Source organism: Falco cherrug, chromosome 1, assembly GCF_023634085.1.
Source record: "Falco cherrug isolate bFalChe1 chromosome 1, bFalChe1.pri, whole genome shotgun sequence".
NCBI lineage: Eukaryota > Metazoa > Chordata > Aves > Falconiformes > Falconidae > Falco > Falco cherrug.
Genome location: NC_073697.1, coordinates 83892454 through 83918568, shown reverse-complemented (window position 1 = coordinate 83918568; position 26115 = coordinate 83892454). Strand labels below are relative to the sequence as shown.

At 38.1% G+C, this 26115-nt stretch overlaps 1 protein-coding gene across 6 annotated transcripts in view; it reads right to left on the bottom strand.

Moving 5' to 3' along the window:
- The window catches only part of LOC102046790 (palladin), a 193559-nt gene that overhangs the window by 20127 nt on the left and 147317 nt on the right, over positions 1 to 26115 (bottom strand). For 5 of the 6 annotated variants that reach the window (XM_027815184.2, XM_055706444.1, XM_027815185.2 and 2 more), the window contains 4 exons: positions 17894 to 18589; positions 5771 to 5906; positions 3246 to 3347; positions 931 to 1152 (listed from right to left, as the gene is read on the bottom strand). In XM_027815184.2, coding sequence (XP_027670985.1) covers positions 931 to 1152; positions 3246 to 3347; positions 5771 to 5906; positions 17894 to 18589 — 1156 coding nt within the window. The remainder of the gene's footprint in view (positions 1 to 930; positions 1153 to 3245; positions 3348 to 5770; positions 5907 to 17893; positions 18590 to 26115) is intronic. The other variant, XM_027815188.2, reaches the window with a different exon arrangement.

Sequence of the window (26115 nt, the reverse complement as noted above, 5' to 3'; positions counted from 1 at the left end):
TATCTAAGAGATAAGGCATCTTTGATCTTGCCTAAGAAGAAAAGAGCCCCTGTCCACAGGAGGTCACTGTAAGAGCTGCTAGGACCTCACAGGGAAGACAAGGGCTTTGGCAGGGAAGGTGGAGAAGCTACTGCTGTTTGCCTGTTGCATAATGAGTCAATTGATTGCCAAGCAATTTTTGAAATGGTTAAACACAACCTAACAAAAGAAGGCATTCTTCCAAGACTACTGACATCATGCAACCAGTACTTTTACATTTGCTAAAAGGAAATGCTTCCCAAGCCCAACCCTCCCCTCAGAAGCTCATCATTAAAACCTTACCATCATGTCTCATCTTGCTGTTGGGATATATGGGAGCTTATGGTATTTTATTATGCCTTCGTCTAACTTTCAATAAGATTTAGTCTTTTTAGGGTGTGTAGATATAAACCCTGCAATGCTGAAGAATGCAGAGATACCATGCTGGCTCCTGAACCAAAGGCAATGTATTTTTGCATTAGCATGTTGCTGTGCCTGAGCTAATTGCCCATGTTAACCTGATAAGGTGGCTTTTGGGACTATTGTGCCAGCTCACATGGGGTTTCCTAGCATTGCACTGTGTTCTGTGGTATGGATGCACCCTGCAAGTAACTCTGAAAACGACAGAAGTACTACTTTTAGGTAAAATAACTGAGATAAGTCGAGGGAGGGAATAACTAGGAGCTGAAACCTCATAGGAGGAATTTTGTCTAGTATAAATCTAAATAATCCAGTGATGTCAAAAGAGATTTGTCAAAAGAGATAGTTTATACCAGCTAGGAGTCTTTCTTGTCAAGAGAGAATGTCTGCTGTTCCTGTAAAATACAGCCCATAGGGTACAGGGGCTGACTATAAGGTACCAACACAGAACTCTTCAGAGCTTTTCTAGGAAGGTTTACCCTCTTTTCTTACCTTTGGCTTTGGATTTCCTGCCACTTTGCATGTAAATGTGACTGGCATTCCCTCAAAGATTTTGTAATGCTTCAGCTTTATCTCAAAATATGGTGACATACTGTTATCAATGGGTTCATCTCCATGTTGCACCTCGTCATCTGATTCTTCCACAGGAGATCTCTCCAGCCTGTATTCAATTTCACTGATCAATCTTTGCTCAAAGCTGGAGACTTTATACTCCTGTCAAACAAGAAAGGTACATATTAGTGTCCAGCTTCAACACATTGCTCAGCAATACAGATTCCTAATTTTTTTTCTACTGATCTTTTACAATCCATTAAGGTTTTACATATAAAAGGAAACTGATCCTCGTTGAAGAAAAACACTATAATCTGTGCTTCCAATAACTTCCCCATGAAAAAATGAAGGCAGCTGGTATGAGGCAAAAATTGTATTTCATGTTATCTTAAGGTCTAATTTATAAGGGGAAGGAAAGTTATTGGTTGCTTTCTTTCCATTTTTTAAAAAAAGCCTATAAGAACAAAAGTATTCTGAAGCAGTTCATAAAGACAAAAGAAACACACTAATATTTCCTTGAGGGTACAGGCAGATTTAGGGTGGGTTTTGTTTCTAGATGGCCAGAAGACCATATGGTTCACATCTGCTATTTGCACAGAACTGTACTGTACCAGAGGCTGCACCAGAAGGCTAATATTATTTTGTTTGCAGTTGCCTGTAAAAATGAACGAGAAGAAAAAAAAAAAAAAAAAAAAGAGGGAGAGAAAATGGCAACACTGGCAGTTGACAGTAGTTGTCTCCCTTTACTCCTGTTGCCACAGGCCCCTTTGTCTGGCCAAAAGTATCACTTCTTCCTTAAAAACAAAAGGTATCATAACAGTATTCAAGATACAGAAAGTAGAGTGGAAAGTTTCATTCAGTGTAAAACACTACAACTTGTTAGATTTGCTATTCAGACACTAGGAAACATACTGTTTACCTTCTTGAACTGTTCACGCTATATACTTTGCAGTACAGAAGTCCTACTTTGAATCTTAGTGCTGATAAAGACAATGCCAGAAGCAGGGACAAAAAAAGTTTTTTAAAAAAATCTTTATTAGCCAATGCTCACGTCAATCAGCAGAAATTCAGGCTCTTTTTCAAATGACCTTTGGCCACTGTCTCTGACCCTTATTTTATTTAGATAGAACACGTCTCATACAAAGCTTCCTTTCACATACCCACCCCCTGTCATTGCCTTTAGTCTGGGAATGACATGTAATCTTTTCTACTGACTGGTTACAGAACTAATCATAACCCTCAATAATGGTAAAAAAAAACCAGAAGAGAGAAACACCTTTGTAAACTGCAGATTTTTTTTTTTTTAATTTGTTCCCTGAAAGTTTACCATGGAAATAAACCACGAAGAACACATGGAATATATAAAGAGCAGCTGATATGGATGCAAGACACTTAGTATCAATGTATATTAACATCACAGCAGAAGGATACTGCAAGCATGCCATTACTGTGGTTAAGCTGCCTGCACTCAGACAATAAGGCTTATAGAACAACTTTAGCACCCTGAAGGGAGTGCAGCCCAAATCTCCCCAGTTATTAATGCTAGGTGACCTCTTGCTGTTAAGTAGAAGCAGTAGAAGGAAAAGGGCAAAGATGACAGAGAAAAAAAATAATCAATGGTCAAAAAAGCAAGACAGAAAAAGCTGAAAACATTAACCTTTTGAATATCCATAGGACTCGCTACAGAAGCGCCAACAGAGTGAGCTTCCTGCAAGGGTAGAAAAAAAGATCAAGAGGCAGAAAGAAGACCAAGAGGCATCCATGACAGTTTCTCGAAGTCTTTATCAGGAGAACACACTTGTGTGGTAACATAAGCAAATGAATGCTACACATTTCCGAATAGCAACTCTGGCATCTGAACAATGGAGAACCATGTACCTGGCCTTTCAAGCAGACTTTCTGTTGTGTTTCTGGTATGCATCCAAAAAGTGCAGATTACACAAATGGAGAGAAGATGGTTTCAAGATAGCAGATGTATTTTTGCCTTGAGAGAGTTAAAGGTCAGGACAGAATAGGATAAACGGAAGAGTTTAAAGCAAAAAGTTGAAAACTCTCAACCTTATGGAAAAACTAAGCAATAGGCATGTGATCTTCGAGTTTACTTCACTGATATATAACATATGACTTCTGTAATCAAAACCGTCCTATCTTGCGTATATTTATTGACTTACATAGGATTTCTTTTAAGACAATCACAGCCTGTAAAAAAAAAGGAATTCTTAATTTCCCTATGAAATTGTAGAGTTAAGTGGCACCTGTATAGCAGGCTCTTCTTCTGGTTCCTGCATATTGAAGACAGTTGCAGCACTGTCTGCTCCCAGCAATCGACGAGCCATTTTTTCCTCATACGTTAGTCTCTGAACAAAAAATAAAAAGGGGATGAGGGGGAGGGAAAAGAAGAAAAAAAAGTTGTTATTTCTCATTAAAAACTGCAAGACTGTTAGTTAGACAGTAAAAAATGCTTAAGTAATGTTAATAGAAGAGAGCAGAAATAAGTTTCTAACAGAAATTTTCTACTGCAGTTTGTAATGCATTTTTCTTTGCATTACAAGTGGCTCTTCTGACTTAAGCAATCCTTGCCCTGACTGCCATTGGTTTCCATCCTCTTGCCAGGAACTTGGGCAGGAATGAACAATAGGAACTGCTTAAATCGGCGTGGCCATCAAAAAAACTGCATGTCAAATCTCCCAAACCTTACTCCTAGTCATCCTGCTTGATTTTTACGTTAGAACCACATGGCAGAAAACTCTGCCAAAAATGCCAAGGAGATGCTACTCTACTTGATTATTTTGCCAAGAATATGACAGGTTTATAGAAGAATATTTAAGGTTTTTATTTCTATTTCTTCTTACTCTTTCAGAAATTAAGGATACAACTTATAAAATTTACACTCAGAAGGTAAAGCAAGTTAAAATAAAACCTTAAGTGTACACTTCGATTATTTAGTTATTAAGTTTCCTTCTACATTCCATAACACATTTCAGGCACTCTAGACACTTTCTTAACAAATCAACACTAAAAAAAAATGCCAGTGAATGAAAGGCAAACTCATAACACAGTGAAATGCCTCATTTAAACAGAAAAATGAAAGAAGAATAGAAATGTTAAAACGTTACATCTACTTAATGCTTCCATTTAAAAAAAAAGCTCAGTTAAATTAATTTTTAAAACATGCCATATTGTAGCTAAACCTAGCAGGCTGAAACTCATGAAAACCAGGTACTTATGTTGCCTTGGATACAAATGTCTAAGAAAGTCATGAACTTTTCTTCACTTTAATTTCTTCTGTGATCACTCCAAGGTGCCCACAGCCATGATTACACAAACAATCGCCCAAGACAGGAATCTGCAAGGCAAAAGCCTCAAGGGGAGTGCAAAACCAGTGTTTACCTGGTTCAAGCTCCCACATCATCTGATCACAGTTTTTTGGTGGTTGGTTTTTTTTTGGGGTTGTGTGGTTTGGTGTCCCCCCACCCCCTGCCTTGCCTTGGGCCATGTAGGCTTTCTCAGAACATTCCATTCATTTGTCCAGGCCAAGCATCTCTCACTTTCCAAAATAGGCACTAACAGTCATGCTCAGCCCACCTCCTTTGAAAAAAACAGGAACTTACACACTTTGAAAGTAATTCTGCTTAACTGCTACAGAAAACCGCAAAACCCTATGCAGTCAGTGGAGAAGGGTAAGTACAGAAGCACTAGTCACTCAACATTTTCCCTACTTCACTCCATTGACCTTATTAAGAACCAGAATCCAGCAGCTGTGGACTAGATAGTCTGACTCAATAGGCTGTTTTACTACACCACCACAGTCCGACATCTCAGACACAGCAGCAAACTTAGCATACTTTTGAGCATGGTCCTGAGAAACCTAAAGCCCACTACCTTTCAGTCACACAAAGGTATCCCAAGGCATTCTGATGCTTTTGAAAAGATTTCATTGACAAAACAGGGGTGACAGTCTATATTTTTAAAATTACTTTCCCCTTAAAAGAGATTCCTGCTTCAAAGACATTTAAATCAATGCCTTAATAACTATAATCTAGTCTTAGGAAGCTTGCTTCTCATCAGCTCTGAAGAGGAAGAATTTGGTATTTTATCTTTTATGCGTATCTTAAAATAAACAAATATTAATGGAGAACTTTGTGGCTGTGCATTTCAGCTGTTTGATATGCCCACTTCATTTCTTGACTCCTCAAGTAGGTTGTTAACTCCTGATGAAGTCTGTAAGTTAGTACTATAGGCTATTCTTTATTCTATTCATCAAAAAAAGTCCCACAACTGCAGGATCTAATGATGTCAGATTCCTAATGGGTTGCTTCTCATGATGAATTGCCTTGTTTCTCACTCATGTCCACTTACCACCTACTCTTTGCTACCTCTCATTGTCCAACAGCTGGACAAAAGCTAGAATGAGCCTGGACTGATCAAGAGCTATGCATATGCTTACTGGCCAGACACGCAGTGAAGAACAGTCAAAAGCAAATGCCCTCTGAGGCTGAAAAAGCCCTTGAAGTACAGACTGCACAAGCTGCTTATGCAAATTCATCACCTTTGAGACCTGCATTGTTTTGTTAAATCCAAGTAAAGTTGTCAAACAGGAGAAGCAATGATAGGCCAAAATGTAGCATTCCTTATGGAAATGCAGCTTTGGAAATACATTAAAAATGATAAATACATAAAATATAAAAATAATCTACAACGATTATTTTATATGCAGCATATCTGAGAAACTACCAGTGATGCCCACTCCCCTTCCCCAGGGTATTTTATGTTTTTATACCGGTTGCCCATTGTTCAAAAGGTCTTCCTTGAAGCGAAGTTTTCTTTCCAGATCCTGAATTACAGCATCTTTTGACCCTTGAATCTCTTCATCTGATGCTATCCTAGCAGTTCTGCCTGTTTTCTTGGGAAATCCCCTGCAAAACAGTACAAGAAAATTCATAACCTTTCCTGAAACCATTGGTATTTAGGAATTTATCTGGAATCACTGCTATTAGTGAAGAAAGCAAGATTATGTCTTTGAAATTATAGAGGTCTGGCATCTTTCTTACTATGCTGTTCCTGCTAACTCACATCACTGATTGAATTGTTAGTTTAAGGACAAAATTGAAACTATGCTTTATTCATGCATTAGTTAAAACAGAGCTCAGGATTGTGTAGCGGTGGCTGTAAACACCATACACTCAAAGAGGAAACCGATGAGCAATGTCAATAAAGCAAAGTGCGAGGAAACATGAAAGAGAAAGCATGAGTAGGTAAGTGGGGATGGAAGATAAACTACGTTTCTATGAAGTACCATATGGATAAAGATCAGAAAGATGTAAGACAAGGTAGTTAATTATTAATTTCCTATATTACTTATTAACTAATTCCTTATTACAGCTTTGCAATACACAATGCATAACTTCATGTTTATTCTTCATATCTCTGTGAACACATATCCGGAAGGCAACATGTTAATGTTGTTTCTGAAAGAAAAGCCATTCACAGAATCTAGGTTACACTGGCAAAAAGAAAGATCATCCCTGTAAAGTAGTTTCCATCAGCAGTGTTTCACATTGGAATAGCAACCATGTAGTAGTTTGTAATCACAGGGCAAAGCTATTCCTCATACCAGTCTACAAGTTATGATTGCACTTTTAGGATGACTGGCTCCCATTTTCTGGAATGGGACAGGAATATTTTTTTTCAGTCTGCGCTAATATTTAACACTTTTCAGTAGCATTATGATGGCTCTGTTGCTGGAAATTCCCAACAAGAGTGGTTTCTGCTGGAGATCAGCTGTTCTTGCACAGTTGTGAAGAAATCAACATTGCTATCAGGATTTGAAACTTTCAGCACACCCCACTTCTCCATTGAAGTCACACATCATCATTTAAAACACTGATACTGATTCAATATTAGTTTTGGTGGGTTTTTAACTTGACTAAACAGGGCTCAGCCCATTACGTGGGAATGATTTATGCGAAATATGGAATCTAATCAGATAAACTGACAAACTCACAGATGATAGATATGGAAAAAATCAGACTAGCATGTAAGGGGTAAACTTCTTTCCAATACACAACTTAATAATTTAATTACCAGCACCAAAATGTAATACAAGAATCATATGGAGATAAGTTTTCTTGGATATTATTTGGTACTATGATTTTATAACATGGTTAGAGAAACTTCATTCTTCAGCAAGTGTTTTCAATGGTAATTTTTAGCATTAGTTAAAATGAAACAATACACATATGCTGTCAAAAGCCAAAAAGGAATTAAAGTGAATAGATGGAAAAGACAGTAATTGGAAACATTTCTGTATAAATTCCTAAAACATTTCATATTCTGTTACTGAGAGTAAATTTAAAATGGGAAAATGGTGAAGTTCTTGTAAAAAGAACTGCATTTTCACATTAAATCACAGCAGAAGAAGAGCAGACATTTGCCTAATGTCACAAAGAGCCAGAGAACAACATCCCTCACCCTAGAAATGTTCAGTCATTAGCTGAAGAGCTCAGTCACCAAGCAGAATAATTCCCTGTGCATTTGGCTGGGGATCTTCTTAGTCACAAGTAACAAGGAAAGTCTCCTCCACGCTGTTCTGGGGAAGAAGTCAAGAGAACTATCCCATCTACAGGGAGACAAGAGACTGCTAAGAGGAAGGAGTAAGGTCTCTTCAAGAAAGAGCTGCTTCAACTCAAGAAATTTGGGAACAATAAATGTAAAGGAAAATATGGAAGGAAAATGGACAGGAGAAGGTGGGAAGAGGGGATCAGAAGGTAACACCCCTCAGGAGGTCTGGACTGACTGTTGGAAGGTTAGTGGAAAGGTGGCATCTGTCTCTTTCCTCACAGTCTTTCCCTTTGCCTTCCAGCCTCTTACCTCTCCCAGCTCAGCACTACCACAGAACTGAATTTTGTCACTTTTTACGTAAGGACACACAAACCAAAAAGAAATAAATAAAACAAAAAACACCAGAAAACCCCAAGCCCAACCAAAAACCAGTCAACAAGGCAGCAAATTTCAAATCTGGCTTCACTTGAAGAAGCCCTATGCCATATTTTTTTAATGGAGACATATATCCTGCCTTGAAAATTCCAAGTGATACATTAAGAAATAGTTTTCATTTCACATTCTTACAAATTTCATGCTTGAAAGATAAAAAGAGTCCTAGCAGAAAGAGGCCTGCTTAAGCTTAGCACTCAATAGGCTGTAAAAGTAAAATGTACACTTTACCCAGGAAAGTCACAACAGTGCATGAAAAGAGGGGGATGGCCTAAGTGCTCTGGAGTGGATTTCAAGCAACAAGTGAATGCATTTTCTGAAGCATTACCAGTTATTTCTGAAAACAAAAACCCCTAGCCAAACACACCCATTTTTAAAAGAGGAAGGAGTACCAAGAGAATTACAGGTTTGTAAGATCAACGTCCATACTAAACATAAGAAAACAACATTACAGTCCATTTCAAAACAATGTGGGATAATAAGGAAATGAAAATTGAATCATATCAAACTTCACATTTCTGTCAGGCTGAGGGGCATGCAGCTAGGCAAAAAAGTAGCTTTGATCCACTTCAGTTTATAGCTTCTGAGTAAGCCTTCAGGAGCCGCATTACGTTCCCTAGTAAATCAGGGAAACAGAGTCTGGCTGAAATTTCTATTATATGGCTGCATAACTGTCTGAAAAAGCTATTCAGAGTAGCAGCAATGATTGTTTTTTTTTTTCCCTATCAACCTGGAAGAATATAGACCATAGAAGTCTTTCAAAGGTCTATGTATACTAAATTCAGCACTTAATTTCAACCTTAACAAGTGGAATAAAAAAAGCATGTTCCTCAAATTGGCTGATGACACTGAACTTGCAGAAGCTGCAACTTGTTTGCAAGTAACAGCTTATTTACAATAATCTTCACAATTAGAGGTCACCTCATGATGAAACTCAGGAAAAATGTTCAAAGCATGACAGCAATACAAATGGAAAATTAGCACTAGCACATGAAGCATCTCTCAAGAATCTCTGAGATTAAAACTTGGACAATAATACCATTATTTCAAAAGGAAAAGAAATATAATTCTGGGACATATTACCATAAGACATGAAACCTCATTGTTTTCCTTTATTCCTTGATGTTGGACACCAAATCCAGTTTTACCACTGCACTTTCAGAAAAATACAGCAAATTGGAAAGTTTTAGAACAGAAAACTGTCAGATGGTTTTAAAAGCATAGCCATTGTGACAAGCTATGTCACACACACAAAAAGAAAATCTTGTTTATTTAGTCAGGAAATGTGGAAATGAAGACAGAGAGGTGAATCAAACATAAAACATGCGAAAATAGCTGGTATTCAGTGGTTCTCCATGTCCACTGAGGAGAGTAAGTAGACAACAACTTGAAGAACAGGCCTATCTTAGACAAAAAAAAAAGACAATACGCAGAACTTTCTCCACCCTCCAACAGTGACAGTTAAGCACAGGAACAAGTCATGTAGGGAAGCTAAGGAATTTTATTTAAGAACAAGGTATGCAAATATTTTAGCAATGGCCTGGGGATTCCTGGTGGCTTTTAACAGGAGAGGCAGACTCCCTTACAACGATCTAGATCTCTTTTATGTGCCAGAACACCCTGAGCATTGCACAGTGGGTGTGGAAGTGTCATTCAAGACCTGGTCAAGGCAACTTGCCTGAAAAACAGATTTTCCTCTCTTTACTTACATTTACAAATAAGTATTTAAGAAAGGAAGTAGTGGGTTTAAAAATACAACTACAAAAATGAGTATGTGTCAAAATTTCTTCAAATGCCTTTAGAAAAACCTCTCTCTCTCTTTAAGACTCTCTTAAAACAGGACAAAAAAAGAAGTGCAGGAGGAAATGTTATTCTTCCTGCAGATGCTCTATTTCCACCCTTTCTTCAGAATCTCTTTCTTTCTCTACATACAGACACTTTAAAATGTGTATATAAATATATATACACATACCTACCCTCACACCAAGTTAGCTCTTAAGACATGCATTCTTGAGATGAATTTCAAAATGGCTACAAGGCAACGGCAACAAATAGAAGATCCTTGGTAAATCTATTCTCCTAAGCACAGATCCATTCAGCTTGATGGATGGTTTGCATGTCAAGACAGACTGGCAGCAAACTTCCTTCAGCTGTTTTTGCAAATATTTTTCACTATCATTACCAATCCCTTATCTGGATGCATTAAGTTCCTAAAATTTGTGTCCTCCTTAATGACTCCTCAGCTTTCTTTTCATCTTTCCTCAGGGATAATATCAAACAAAACATTGTGCCAATTAATTTAGGTATTTTATGTTCACTCTTTGCCTGATGCAGTTTTCAGAGTATATTGTGTGTATTAAGATAGCAGGAGATAGCTGGAGAAGGCTTATTTCAAGATATTGACACCATTAGTATCGAACACACAACCACCACCACAAATGCGTACAGAAACCATCAGCCTTTGAGAATCAGGCTGCAGTTCACATAGATTTTAAACATCTCTGAAACATGCATCACTTAAGTTGCTGAGGGCCTAATACAGACCTAGATAAAAGCACACAAGTCTGAATTCTTTTGGTCAGAAAGGGCAAAACAGAATTGCCAAAACTCAGTCATCTTAATTCCCAGAGATTTTTTTACAGCAAAGATTTTTGCAACCTCGGCTTGGCTCTCCTTAGTTTTGAATATTTGCCCTAACATTTGTTTAGAAAGAAGGCCAAACCAGCAGTACTTTTCGTGTTTTAATTACACAGAGTGCCTGCTGGATGCGATTCCCCCTTTTCCTATGTACCTTTTACAGTGTAAACAAGGGCAACAGGCTGGCTGTTGTTATCCTTCCAAGAACAAATTCCTGTTTGCAGCCAATATGTCTCAGTTTCACAGAAATTCCAAATCAATTCTCTGGTACTTAGGTAATGAACAGTAACTTCTTTTTCCCTTTAAAAATAAAGCCTTCCAAAAATACAACTAATTCCCGCCCACTTAACACGTTTTTCACTTACCATAAGAACAAAGTTACTACAAGCAGTGTAACAGGTCACAAACTTTGAAGCTGCAGCTGCATATTAAAATTATTTCAGTCTGATCTTGTCATACATCCTGTAGAGACCAGGAGTCAGCTCTGTTCAGTAATGTGACTACATGCACCTGAATTAGGGGAATGCCTGAGGCACAGACCTGACTAAGGATGACTTGTACTAAAAGAAACAAAGGTAACAAAAGTTCAATTATTTCTACCACCCAAAGTTATGAAACTGTAGTTGAAAAAAAATAAATAAATCATGCCTCTGCACTGGATAGTATCAAGACCAACATGAATAATATGTATTTCTGAACAAGTTTGATCCTCCTTAATAAGGTAACACAGAGAACCTACAAAACTGCACGCCTACCATAAAAAATTTATTTTTCTAAGGCTTATCTTTAAAAATGCATTTTTGCTCATTAAAAGAAGAAATACTACTTTTTTATTTTCCTGTTCAGTTCCTTCCCCAGGTGAGCAAGTTACCCCTCTGCCTCATGCTGTACTCGTTACTGTAGATACACAGGTGTCATCTGCTTTTCAAAAGATGATCACATATTTGGATATGAATTTTAAAAATACTACCTGCTTTGCAATCAGTAATCTTATCTGCATTTCTGATTGTTACCAGCATTATGGTAGAACTGATGGTCAAGAAGAAATCACTAAAGCACTAACTGCTCCTCAATGTAGAAAAGACTGGCACAGTCCTCATAGTCCTGAAATCCTGAGGACAGGTAACTGCCAGCAGCATGTGAATTAAAAGATACACTGAACTGAGAAAAGGTAATGTATCCAAAACACATACCTTTACTCCAGTTGATGAGATGCTACTGGTTAAGGTCTCCACAACTGTCAAGCACTGTACCTGGCTTCTGCATTCACAGACATTTCTGTGGCATTCAGATTTGCTTGAAATAAGGAAGTTATAAAATTAAGTACTCTGAAGAAAAATAAAATCTACAGACTAAAAAACCCCTAGAAAACAATGCTGCAAACAGCCTCCCTTTCTTTTCAGAGAGGTATATAGATTCATAGAATCCATTTAGGCTGAAAACCCTTTAAAATCACCTAGTGCCAAATGGCACTCCAGGACTGCCAAGCCCACCAATAAACCACTTCCCTTAGTGCCACATCTACAGTCTTTTAAATTTTTTAAATTACCTCCAGGGATGGTGACTCAACTGCTTCTCTGGGCAGCCTGTTCCAGTGCTTGACCACTCTTTCAGTGAAGAATTTTTTCCTAATATCTGATCTAAACTTCCCCTGGCACAACTTGAGGCTGTTTCCTCTTGTCCTGTCACTTGTTACCTGGGAGGAGAGACCGACCCCCACGTGCCTACAACCCCCTCTCAGGCAGCTGTAGGCAGCAATGAGCCCCCCCTGAGCCTCCTTTTCTCCAGGCTGAACACCCCGGTTCCCTCAGCCGCCCCTGACAAGACTTGTGCTCCAGACCCCCCACCAGCCTCGCTGCCCGTCCCTGGACACGCTCCAGCACCTCCCTGTCCCTCTTGCAGTGAGGGCCCCAAAACTGAACATGGTATTCAAGGTGCAGCCTCACCACTGGGAGATGATCACTCCCCTAGTCCTGCTGGCCACACCGTTTCATACAAGCCAGGGTGCTGTTGGCCTTCTTGGTCAACTGGGCACAGTGCTGTACTAATTCTCTTAGTTCAGGTCACTTGTCATCTTACAACATTCTTAAGCCTCTGCAAATACTATTTAGAAAAAAGAACTGGATAAAAACATCTCAAAAATTAAGACTTCCAGATGCAATATTTGTCAGGATTCGGTAGGTCAGTTACATAACTTACATAAATGGGAAAAGTAAATGTCCAGTCTTCCAGTCAGCGATACATTTTGCTCTAAAATGAAAGTTGGCACTGTTACTGGGAGACCGTTGCAAGCTGTAATATAAGATGGAGAAGTGTAGCTTTTCCTCAGAGTGGTCACCATCATTGCTAACTGGCTCAAGGAACTTACGGATTACTGAAATACTTTCTTCGGTGCTATTTGAGATAAAATTCAGTGGACAAGTCACAGTGTACAGATGCAGGAATAGACCAGAAGCTCTGCTTCAAAGGGGAAAAGAAGTGCAGAGCTGTCTCTGAAGTTGCTATTCTCATGAATTCCACAGAATATCAAGATTGGGATTTAAGGTTCTAGAGATCATTGAAACAGCTTTGTTACACAGAATGATAAAAGCAGCTCACTTAGTTACATTTTACAAGATACTTTAGACAAGACTGCCTTCAAAACAACGTTTTCTTTTCCATTTTTCATTCTCTTCCAGAAAGTAGTAAATCTAGAGTCATGTTCTTTCACCAATTCTGTACAGTGAGATTTTTTGTCTGTTTGTAACTAAAGCAGTATTACTTTGAATGAAGATATCTACTTTAAGAAAAAGTCTATTCCAAGGAAAAGCATCTACTTTACGAAAATACCGTAATTTTTGATGTTGCTTTCAAAGGGATATACACATAGCTGACAATACATGTTTTTTATACTTAGAAAGAGATTTCATTTCTCTGTGTTGGATGACTCCACACCTTTTTGTAGCAGGATTTATATTCTTGTTATTTAAATATTCACTAACTAGTTGCTAAATCCTTCTCATGGGATTATTTTTGCTTTCACAAATGCTCACGTGAATTTACCAATGTATGTGCTTACCTAGAATTTTTAAGTATACCTATTTCTTTTCATACAGCTGCAATTTTTTTCTATGAACAGTGAAGACCAGAATCCAGCTTCTACAGGTTTAACCGTGGAGAAAACTTCCCCAATTCTAGGCTTCTGTCACATTAACTCTGCTCCCTGCCAGTCTTTTGTAACTGAAAGCTAACACATCCAACCACCCTAGAGTTTTCTTTAGGTAAAGAAAGAACTGAGATTTTTAAGAAAAGTATCCAACAATCTTACTCCAGCCAAGTTTTACCTCAGAAATAACTGACCAGTGTTCATAATTCCCTTAAGTACTTAATTAGCAATCCAGTTCCACTAGCACTTCTCTTTTGTTTAATAACACTATGCTCTGACAAGCCATGAATTTATCAAATCTGCCCTGTTAATAAAAAAAAAAAATTGTTATTCCCAAAGCTTGTTCAGCTAATACCACCACAGTCACAGCTTGTAAATACTGTCACTACAAAGTGTCTAGAGCTTATTGGAAAGATGGGATATGTACTTCATTCACCTGAAACATTTACCATACAATTGTTGCAAATAAATGCTTAAAATATTTAAAGGTAAATTAGTAGGTACTAATGACACAAACCTGCTTTCCATGTTTCAGATATCCAAACAAAATTTAGTAAATTCACATGTAACTGTTCCCATGATTCATGCAAGGCTTTAAGACCACATGTTCATAAAACCCCACAAAAAATCCCAACCCAAACAAGCAAAAAAACCCACCCCAGTGCAATGTTTCCAAATCCATCAAGTGGAGAGATTATTCATTTGATCAAATTCATTTAGATAATGCTATCACTTCCACAGAGTCTCAGGGTTCAAGCTCAAGGAAAATGTCAACCTTTAGCTGAAACATTAGCACAGTGTTTACTGTGCATGGGCCCACAGACCAAGTACAGGGATGGAAGAGAGAGTTAGAAATGTTTTGCCTCACCTCTTCTCTAACAAGAGGCACAACACCTCCTTGGATTAACTTCTCTTGTAAGTAGAACAAAGATGGTATGTACACTGAAAAGAAATGCCTGGAGGAAGCTGATGGAGGGAAGGTCTCACTCCAGGAGGGGAAATGAAGACTCTGTTGGTTTGTACACAAACACTGTGTCTTCCATTTTACAGAAAACTTCACCAATGCTGCCTTTGACCATCTCCAAAAACAATTACCTTCACCTGCAATGTTTATTACTTTACCTTTATTCTGTTGCTACCACAAAAGCAATCTGAAGAAAATAAGAATGAGGCCTACTAAGTACTGAATCTGAGAAGATCTATTAAGTGCTAAGATTAATGAAAAAAAATAACTGTAATATATGAAAAATTAAAAAATTATTCAATAGTTTCACGGTATGTCAAAATGCATGACATAAAAACAGTCTCCGGAATTTCCTTCTCTGCCAAGCAATGGTTTTTGGTAATTACAAAACACTCTGACAAGGTTAAATATTTATTGTTTTCTTTCAGATATTTGGCTATCAGTGTCACAGCATCCATGCCTGGGAGAGATAAGAGTAAACCACCATGGTAAAAAGACCATGTAATCAAAATACGAGCAGCGATTTATCAACCCTGAAATACACTCACAAAAAAAAGTTGAGAGAAATGAGTCATGAAAACATTGAATGCAGTCAGGAAAACTCTTTTAAGAACATTTTATCTATTAGAGTCACTTGATATGAAAGTGTTGAAGTATCTAAATGCAATGACACGTCCAAATTACTTTCACTAATGTAAAAATATAATAATAAATCATAAATTTATTGTCTAAAAAGGAAATCCTACCACTTCAAATACTGTATTTGGAGTCCCTAGTAAAAAATGTAGCTCCTTTCAATGAAAGGTATTTCATACTCTGCCTAGTTCACTTGCAGCAACCAGCTATCATATTCCCAGTATCACCACTGTATGACTGATCAAGAAGCAGAGACAAAAATAAACGGCTTAACTAGCATTTTAGATGCTGAGCTGAAGCAAAACTTTGAAAGCTCCAATTCATTCCTTGTGCCCAGTCTGTAGACCATGCTGTCAGGAAACAGTATCATGCTTTTCAATCAACAGATCTTGGAGGTCATGGAGTACATGGTGAGACTATAGGCTAAGCTTACGGAATACTATGAGTGGCTCAAAAACTATGTCTCAGAAAGACAAACATGTTCAAGAAAAGAGGATTTGTGAGGATGGAGCAAAAGAAGGGGGAAAAGAAGCAAAAAGTGAAGGTGGGGAGAAAACAAAAAGAACTGAGACTATAGCACAAAGCAGATGAGACTAAAAGCAGTGGGGGAAGGGAGGCAAGGGGAAGATTTGCTCAGAAGTGGTATGAGAATGATGGGAAACGGAATGATTTACTCAGCAAGACACACCAGATGCTAGTAACCTACACAGTAAAAAGGAAAAGGAGAGGCCAGGGAAAAATTGGCATCAAAAATACATAAAGTTTTTTTTTTTTTTTTGCATTATGCAGTACGTCTTTTACCATGTTGTAGCATTATAATTCAGATGACAAATGCTCACTGTGTGTATATATATACACACATGTATATATACATAAATTATACACACATACATTCAATATGGTTAACATGATCCAGCTCCCATCTGGACTACATTTCCTGAGGGAATGCAGGCCAAACAGCCAACCACCACATCCTCAGCTCAGAGCCTGAGACTATTCCCTTGTCCCACGGGGACAGACACACCATCACGTGCACACCCAGACTGGCTGCTGGGCTTGGGGAAGTGAGGGGCATGGGGAAGGGGAAAGCATCCTTGCAGAGTTGTCTCTCCTTCCAAAGATCGAAGGGAATGAGGAAGAACACAGCTAATGCCTCAAGTGAGAACATGTGTGCGTGAATGTAGCATAACAGGGAAAGAGGGACACAGCCTCAAGCTGCTGCTGTCACCCTCGCAGCACACAGAAGGGAACTGGAAAGAGAATCCAGTTCCTATCCAGAGCTATATAGCTGTACTAGAGCCTTTCCTGGAAAATCGGGGGTAACTGCAAGCTTTTATGGGCTGTGCTTACCTGTCAAGCTGTCTGTAAATTAATCAGGTAACTTTCAGCAGTCAGTATCAATAGAGAAACTCAGCCAGTGCAAAGGACACAGTAAGACAGAAAATCACAACCATTATGAGTGCAAGGGCAAGCTGTACTATTTATTCTTTTTTTTTTTTCCTAAATCTGTTCTATGGCTAGATTCCATAATAAGACATATGACAGAAATCAAGATAATGAAATGCTTTTTAAAGCATATACATGATCTATTACTTTGATATCTGCCCACTTTCTTCCTTCTCTTCCTTTTCATATCTTGGAATGAAATAATAGAAGTTCCCACCGCAACAGTATGTAGCTGAGCAAGTCACCTAGATACCGCAGATATGTTTAGACAAACTTCTAGACAAAGTTATAAATAAGCCTTGGATACAGCTATTCTCATTTTTGTTCTTCAGCATGTCTCTTTGTTCTCTAAGGATGGAATGAGAGTCTAGTGCCAGTGGAAAGACAAACTGATCTATGATAGGAGCTGACATGCTCCAAAATACTATTTTGGCCTTTAGAAAAGACAAAAGGGGAAAACAAGTATGCGGAGTTGTTAGGGGGAGGGATTCTGTTTGTTTTTACGCACTACTTTTCTAAATCCCCTCCTAAACCCTTTTCCAAAGTTCCTCTGAACAAAAACTCTAGCCGAAAGTCAATATATCATTATGACCACTTTGTTGTCTGATGTATAGGTTAATACCCTATACCTTCAGTATCACAAAGGTATAGGGACTTCTGAAAAACACTCTCTCTACTTGGTATTTCTCTACATGCACACGCAATAGGAACATAGATGCAGATATCACTAAATATGTGACTTTAAAAGAACTGGGTCATGAGAAGGGTTTTCTTGGATCTCCTTCCACTGCCCTGGGCATGCAGAAGCTTTTGCTGATGATTTCATATTTTCATCAGCTCCAATTTAAAGCTTTAGCTTCTCCTCTTTTGTGTTACTACTGTGGGACTCCTTCAGAACCTCACTTCTGTGAGGGTTAGAAAACTATATCCCATCTCTAACACAGAGACATTTGCAAATAATTGACACATCTCTCCCTCTCAGGTAGCAGGTAACAGCAAAGACCCTAGAAAAGTATAAAATGAAGCAAGTACAATAATCTTCAGTACAGTCAAATGCAAGGAGCTCATTAGCTGATACTTACGGAGGCATCACTCCTTTCGGGAGGCCTAATGCGTTGACAGAAATGGGTGGTGGCTGGGATGGCAGCATGGAGCTGAGAAAAGCTGCTGGAGACTGGCCGGAATTAGGAAATCTGGGAGTTGGAGACAGGCTGTGGGATGGTGAAGAAAGTGAAGGAAGAGGAGGGGGTGGAGGAGGTGGAAGTGGAAAGGAATCACACACCGGATAGGTTGCAGTTGGACTGAAGACAGGTGGAGGGGGGGGCGGAGGGGATGGAGAAGAAGGAGACCAGGCGTACTCCCCTTCTGGAGCAAACTGCTGAGAGAAAGGGGGAACAGGCACTCTCCCAAACTGTTTCTGAGAAGCAGTTGGAGACATAGGAGAAGGAAGGCTGGATGTAGATGATCCTGAAGATGGAGTCACGTAACCTGAAGCAGGGCTGATGTTCTGAGCAGCAATGAACTGCTTAGGCCGAGCATAGTTGAAGGAGCTGGAAGACTGCATGGTTGGGGACGTATGAGAGTTAAGAATACTCATTGGCTCAGGAGAGGTGACAGACTGGCTGGACTCAAGCTCCTGGAAGGAGGGGGGAGGAGGAAAGGAAGGAGAAGAGGGAGGGTGCTGATGATGATCAGGTTGCTGTTGGTGACGATACCACTGGCCACTTTCTTGCTCCAGACGAATTTGGTTCTGCAGCTGCTGTATTTTTATAGGGTCCCTGTAAAAGGAAAAATAAGACAAAAAGATGATCAGACATGCACTGCTGGCTGGGAAGGAGTAAAAGTTCCACCGATCTATGGTGTAGGAAAATCAGAAGGCAGGGAAATTCAAAACATTTGCATATCTTGAATATCTCTGATTCTTCAGAGCTAAAACACTGCTACAAAAGTTCCTTTTTTGACCTCAGGAAGTGGGGAAAAATGGATGTCCATAATAGAAGCTGACATAACCTTAAATTCTTATAAAAGGTAACTTATAAGACAATTTGAAGGCTGTTAGGACATTTTAAAGGAGCAATCCAGATAATATAAGTATTGGTAGAAATGTTGAAGTTCTTAACAAGGTTTCATTTCTTGCTTATTTCATTCAGTGGCCCTGTTTCAATAATAAGCCTCAGATATTTACCCAGTGACAACTTCAGACTTAATTTCTGCTGTAGCCTCCGTGGGCCAATCAAACATACTAGTTACTGTCATACTTTTAATAAGGTACTCTGAGACAAGGGACCAACTTCTGTTTTAGAACCATGCATCTATCTGTAGATGAGCAAAAATTACTTCCAAGAAACATCTGTAACCTAAGGAAATAGTAAACGGACCTGCCCCCATATCTTTTTTATTCCTACTTTTTTTTTTTCTTTCTCCAGGCTTTACTCTTAACTGTGGGTCCTAAGACATATCTTAGTAGATATTAAATACAGTTCTGAGAAATTGCTAATTACAGTACTATCTGCTCAAATAGAAATGAGAATGTATTTTAGAAATGCAGACATTCACTAGCTGAACAATAAAGACTAAAAAACTAATATAAAGGAGCACTCAAAACTGTTAATTAAGGTTTTTTTTTTTAAAAAAAAGGGCAAAATATTCAGCAGTGAAGCAAACCAAACCAGACCATGCACTGGTGGGATTTTTGTCCACAATACATTTTTTTGAATGACATGGAGATCAAAATTAACTGTGTGGTCTATCATTTTAAAATACATCAGACTGACCTGTCATGTTCCAGCTGGAAATCATAACTTTATCTCAATACTCCAGATGTTCACAAAGTTTCAGCACATGCGCATATACCTTTTCTGAATATTTAATATATAAATACTTTATTATATACAAGTGTCTCATTGTTTATATATCATTTAGGTCATTTAAGCAGAAATTTTAGCAGCCATCTGCTTAATGCATGGCATATGAATGTATGATTCTGGCACAACAATATACTTTTGTTGGTAGCAACAAAATTAGAAATGGTAATAACATCATATTTTCTGCTCTAAAGATTAATTTTGATATTCCAATCATCCATACTTCCTAGCAAATGTTTTCTGACAAGTATTCTGCTTATGATCTCAGGCCAAAGGAGATTGTTTAGATAAGAAAAAGGGGAGCAAATTTGTTCAATACAGACAACTGAAAAATCAGTTCTTCACATTTAACAATTTTTTTTTCTTTTTTGCTATGAAGATGGTTCAATTATAGCAACATCAATCATCTCACCAGCAATACATACTTCAGTACTTAAAAGGAGACTACATTTTCCTTTTTAATTAAATCAGCCACAAGAACATCAAAATGATGCAGTTCACTTGTAAATTTTATAATTAACTTTTAAATGTTAACAAGAGTCTCTAAATCCCTTTCAGTTCAACTTTTTACTCCATAGGACATGGGCTAAACCTTAGTCTTTGATTTTTGCTAAATTACATAAAAGTGTCCTTTCCCTAAATGAGCTAAAGCAGGGGTCCTCAAACTTTTTAAACAGGGGGCTGGCGCGCAGATGAAGGGCCATAGGTCATCTGTGGCTGCTCGGTCCCCCCCCGCAACCCCGGGCGGGGGGGTTCTGTAAATACCGGGGGCCTGACTGAGTACCCTGAGGGGTCGTATCCGGCCTGCGGGCCGTAGTTTGAGGACCCCTGAGCTAAAGCAACACAATTTTAGTTCCTATCATCATTTGACCTTCTTGGCTGATGACAGAAATACTTCAGGTCACTTCTGACTGGAAAGTCTTGTAAGATTACTACTTTCAGCTCATTTTCTGTCTTTAGACTGACTATTTTCAGACCTACTGTCCAATTCACCTCTAAAATTATTTTGAAATAATACTTATTCTATTTTTCATCATAATCACCCCCAATAATTTATTTATTTCAGAGGCACTAAAGTTAAAAAAAATATGGAAATTTAGTATTGTAAATGGTGTGTTGAATATAGAAGAAACCTCACTGTCACCAGCACTCCTGTGCTTACCCAACATGTGCTGAAAGCAAATCAGAGTGTCTTCTCTTGGTCCTTTTTGATTTTCATTGCCAAGTCACATGGTGATGTGCCCAGCCAACAGCATTACACAAATGACCATCTATGGCCCTGTCAATGCTAAGTATACTAACAACAGTGCCTGCCACCGAACTGCTGCTGTACCAATCAGGGCAGAAATAACGATCAGATGCAGGGTATGTCTACAAAAGGTTGGCAGGCAAACATCAGGCTGCTCTGATCTCACACTAAGTTTGACTTGAGGCCACAGGAATATACAAGCCTGTAAGTCTGGGTTTATTAGCCCAGGACAGCACTAACTCAACTTGCAAAGCTTTTGATCCATTTAGTGTCCAGACAAATCAAATCTGCTTGAAAAACAACTTACAGACATAATCATTATCATATCAGTCCATGTAGCAAAAAACAAAGGCATCCTCAGAGCAAATTTTTATTCCAGTGGCGGAAATGCACAATCCTTGCCTGCAAAGGAACGTTCTCCAACTCAGAGCTATTCTTTTAAATGGTAGATACAGCCCTATACTTCCTAATTTCTTGAGCAGATGTATGCTAGGGGATGTGTCATTATGAAGAAGAAAAGGAAAAAAAAAAGAATAATCAACTTACAAGTGCTCCTTTGCAATGACACTGACAGCAGTGGAAGCTCTACATGTAGGTAGGTCCCTGAAAGGTAACACTGCTGTGCCACAGGTATCAAGAGCCCAGCAGTCAAAATTATGCAAGTGAATTGGTCTTTTATGTTGCCCTCATCAGTAGGAAAACAAAATTAAGTTTTTTAATGAGATTACAGGAAAAATTAGTTTAATTGTAATTACATCCTCTTTCCAATTAGCTAAAATATGTTTTGTAATCCCAGTGTTTTAAAGGGCACACATGCTTCCAGGGAACACATCAAGCTTGTTTAAACAATAGAGAATAAAAATTGTTCTCTTATGCAGTTTTTGGTTTTGCCAAGTAATTAACTATAACAATGTAAGAATTAACATTTAAAAGGAATTTTTTAGTAGAAGTCAATCAGTCAATGGCAAAAGTAAGCAATTAAAAAAAATCAGAACTAGCATAAAGCAAATACTGAGAAATTTCAGCATCACTGAAAAGCAGGCCTAGTAGTACATCAATATTTTCACAAGGTCTGCTTCAGTGTTTGCAATTTTCTTTTCAGTACCAGATATTCTTAACCAGGATTTGTATATATGGTTTCAGATGTTCTAATAGGTATGATATAACAGTTAAAGAAATGCAAACAGTAAAGCAGTAATATTCTAATGGAAGCAGACATTAGTTGTAACAGAGGTGAAGTTTCTGTCCTGCATTGCCTGCAAAACCAGCTGTATGCACAGATTCAGTTCTTGGCACTTGGAACCTGCTCAGTAAGGTGATGACTTTCAGACATAAATGATAGCGAGACACATTTGAAAACAGATGTTCAGAGGGAAGATTAGAGGTTTCTTGGTGGGCAGCTACAAAATACTATCTTTTAAAAAGCAAAACACTGTGACTGTATGATTGGACAGAGATGATCAGAATCTTCTCTAAGGATGCCAATATATACAGCCTATTTTAATAGTTACTCAAGAATTCATGTTCCGAGGTATGCACTTGATTTAGATTATAATAGGCTGATTTATCTTTGTATCTCATTTTCATAATGTTTTTTCTTCCTGATACCTTCTTAGTATCACACTGTTTTGAAAATTAATAGAGCAGTCCTTGACTTTGAGAACTAAACTGGTAACAACCACCATCAGGAACTGTAATCCAAGTGCCTGGACACATTGCTATGAAGGAGGGGAGATGAGTAGGTGGTTGTACATCTCTGAAAGTCTCAACAGGAACTGGCTACTGGATTGCAGAGGACATTACAGCAGATGGCATTTTCAGGGATGCAAGAAATCCTTCACACTGAAGGTTCTGTCAAGCTCATTCACAGACATGTTCCCAGTATTAGGATATGCACCAGCTTCATTTTTATCTTACATCTCTGGGTTTGTGAAGAGCATTAAAAAAAATAAATTAGAGGAATAATGCCCCTCGTCTGGGAAGCACCCTAATATTTGCAGTTTAATCATCAACTCTTCAGTATAACCTGGTCTCTGTACCTTTTGAACACAAAAGTTCATATGGAAGCTTTTCTAACCAAACTATCAATTCTTGGAGGGAGAGGTTCTCCAAAGGTAGCGGAATGCTGTCCAAGCCTTGAGGGAACCAGTCGTACAACAAAATGAACCCTATCCAGGTAGTGTCTACCACAAAGAGTGGTAAGGTCATTGTAGTTTATTCAGTGTTTTACAACACAACGTACGAAGTAGATTGAAATAAACCACCACAGATAAAGAACCAGGACTAAATACTTCTTTCTGTGTTATAACATTCTTAAAAATCCTGATTTTGGCTTCTTGGCAGACTAACTGGGTAGCTGGTAGGCAGAGAAGGAATGGAGAATTGGAAGCCGTGGGAACTTATGAGCTGCTGTGGTTCCCTCACTAGATAAGATTCAAAGTGCTCCTGCATCTGGGGCTCTCAGGCAGCTGGTGGCATGGCAGACTTGCCAGGTAGCTGTTAAGCTAGCTCTTAAACTTACTGCTTAATTTGCTTTCTACAACCACAACATTTGTATTTTACCCGTATAAATGGTACTGTTGAAAATGAGTGATTTTCTAAACTTCTGAAAGTTACTATTTAAAAGAGTGAAATGCACATACCAACACATCCAAAATTTGACGGTAGTCACTGTTACCTGGAATTGTACTCTGACAAAATTCCTAAGATAATTCAAGGTTTTCCACCAGTTTTATCAACGTTTGAGAGTTGTTAAAAATGAGGAAAAAAACCAACTAGCTAGCAATTAATTAACAATTGTACTGAAAAGAAATACTCTGAATACAAAAGTAACTCTAACTACCCTGTCCACTGAAGGACTATTTACCCATTTTCAGAAATGTTAAAAATGTACGTGTATGACAACACAAGAAGGTGAAATAAAGGGAGAACAGATGCCCCTTTTTACAAAAACTGTACAGAGTATTCAACACACAGACAGACTTCAGGCTGTATTAATACAAGTATATTTACTCAAGCATTAAGTTTCCTGATGCTGAACAATTGCTTATATTGTGAGAAAGAAGTATGGACTGTTTTAAATCCTGAATTCACATTTATATAAGACTGGAATTATAAAAACTAGAGGGAGGGAAGACAAAAAACAGAAACCAGCACCTGTTTGGGTTCTACCCGGCAAATATCCAGTGATATTTTTTGTCTATACTGATAGATTTCAGGGAAGATGCAGGTTGTCACTACAATTTATTCCTCATACTGAATAACTGGAGAGCTATAACTAGGAACCATCTCCACCAGCTGCAATCTTTTAACATTTTTATTACTTGCCCTTCAAAGCTTAACAATCTGAAAATGCAGATTCACAAGTAACAATTTCCATATTTCACATTAATATACAAGAGTCTTTATAATTAATTTCACTGTAACCTAACACACTCTCGAGAAAATCACTATGGTAAAAGATCTAACAGGTACTGTATTATGAGCACACTATGAAACTAAGCTTGATTTTTCATTCGAGAGAAACTTCATACACACAGAAGGGAAACATAAGCCATCTGTATTGGATGCATTTCTCTTGCAGGGAAATCCTGTTGCAATTTGGCTGTAAACAACTTTTCTGTCTATCTTAAAAAATTGCAGTTGTACCTGTGCCCATTTTCCATTATGGTTTGATTATCTGTCAAAGCCATCAAGGTAATTTCTGTACTAAGGAAATCAACAGTAGTGACAGTGCCAGTATTCAGCAAACACAAACAATTCTTTCAGAGACAGGAACCATTTTTCATCTCGCTATACCACCGCGGGGACATTTTTCAAAACATGCACCAGTGAGATAACATGTTCATTTTGGGTACAGAAAGAGAGGAAATTGTGCTCCTGTGCACATTCATTGTTCCCAAAAGTCATAAAGACACAATAAAGCTTTAGCAAAATGGCTAAACTTCATACCTCTGGTAGGATTAGATCATAAGAAGTAGTCTGGTAGTCAAAAATCTGTCTGGCTTGGTAATTCAATAGTGTTACATAACTAGTGCACAGAATATCACAGTGATGGATGTAAGAGTTAAAAAAGGACACAGATAACAAGTTTTACTGATAAAGGAAGCAAAAAGTATTATGTTATTAAGAGGTAGATTGTAACAAGGCATTCATAGCAATACAGGTTTCCATTTACAGCTGAACTGGCCCAAAGCCTAAGAAATCATGACTTGGAATGCAGGAGTGAACTGGTCTGCAAATGGACAAATAGGTCTTCTGCCTCCAATTGTGCTACACCATGTGGAAGGTTATATTCTGTGCTGATTGGTATATATTCACAGAAAATATGGGGAGAAAAAATATATATCAAAGTTTGAAAAACTGTACCAGCCTAAACCCAAAGGTGAACAGAAGAGAAGATGGATGGCCATTCCTCCTGTTCTAGATGTAGTATGGTACATTTTCTCAGTGCTGCCACTGGAACAGCACATGCACAGTTGTCTCATTTATGTATCTATTTATTTTACATTTAATATATTTGATTAATGTGATGCTCTATAAACCATCACTTTTCATCTACCAAAGTTAGAAGATTTGCTTACTTTTATACCTACCCACCAACAGTTACAGTGGGCTTAAAACTGGGCCTCTGTGTTTTCAATATTAACATTCCAGTACCTGTCAAGCATCTGTTCCTTGGGTTGAATGTAAAGATGACTGCTTTGTACTATTGAAATATATACCTTTGTGAAGAAGAATGAACAAAATATTAAAAAGAAAATAAATAAATAGGGTAGCTACTGGATGATCTGATATTAAAGGCAGCACACAGTGGCTGTCAGTGTGTTTTTAGGAAAATTAAAACTTTTACTATGTCTTAAAACTACTTAAAGAAATTAAGGTAGTTTTAGAGTCTAAATTCTAGGCCCTTTCACCAGTCATTCTGTATTAACAAACAGTTAAGACATTTGAGCAAGTCACTGCCTCATGTAAAGCTTGGATATCACCAGCTGACACATCAGTAATCTACATTACTGAAACTCACTGGAGGTATGCTACTCTTAAAATACCTTATGAAAAGAAAACACTGGAAAGGAAATCAAGACATAAACCCAGGTATTTATATGAAATAAATATATATGTATGAGATTATCCCACTATGACAATATGACTTACTTCAGATGTCAGCACCATCTCAGTACCATAAAGT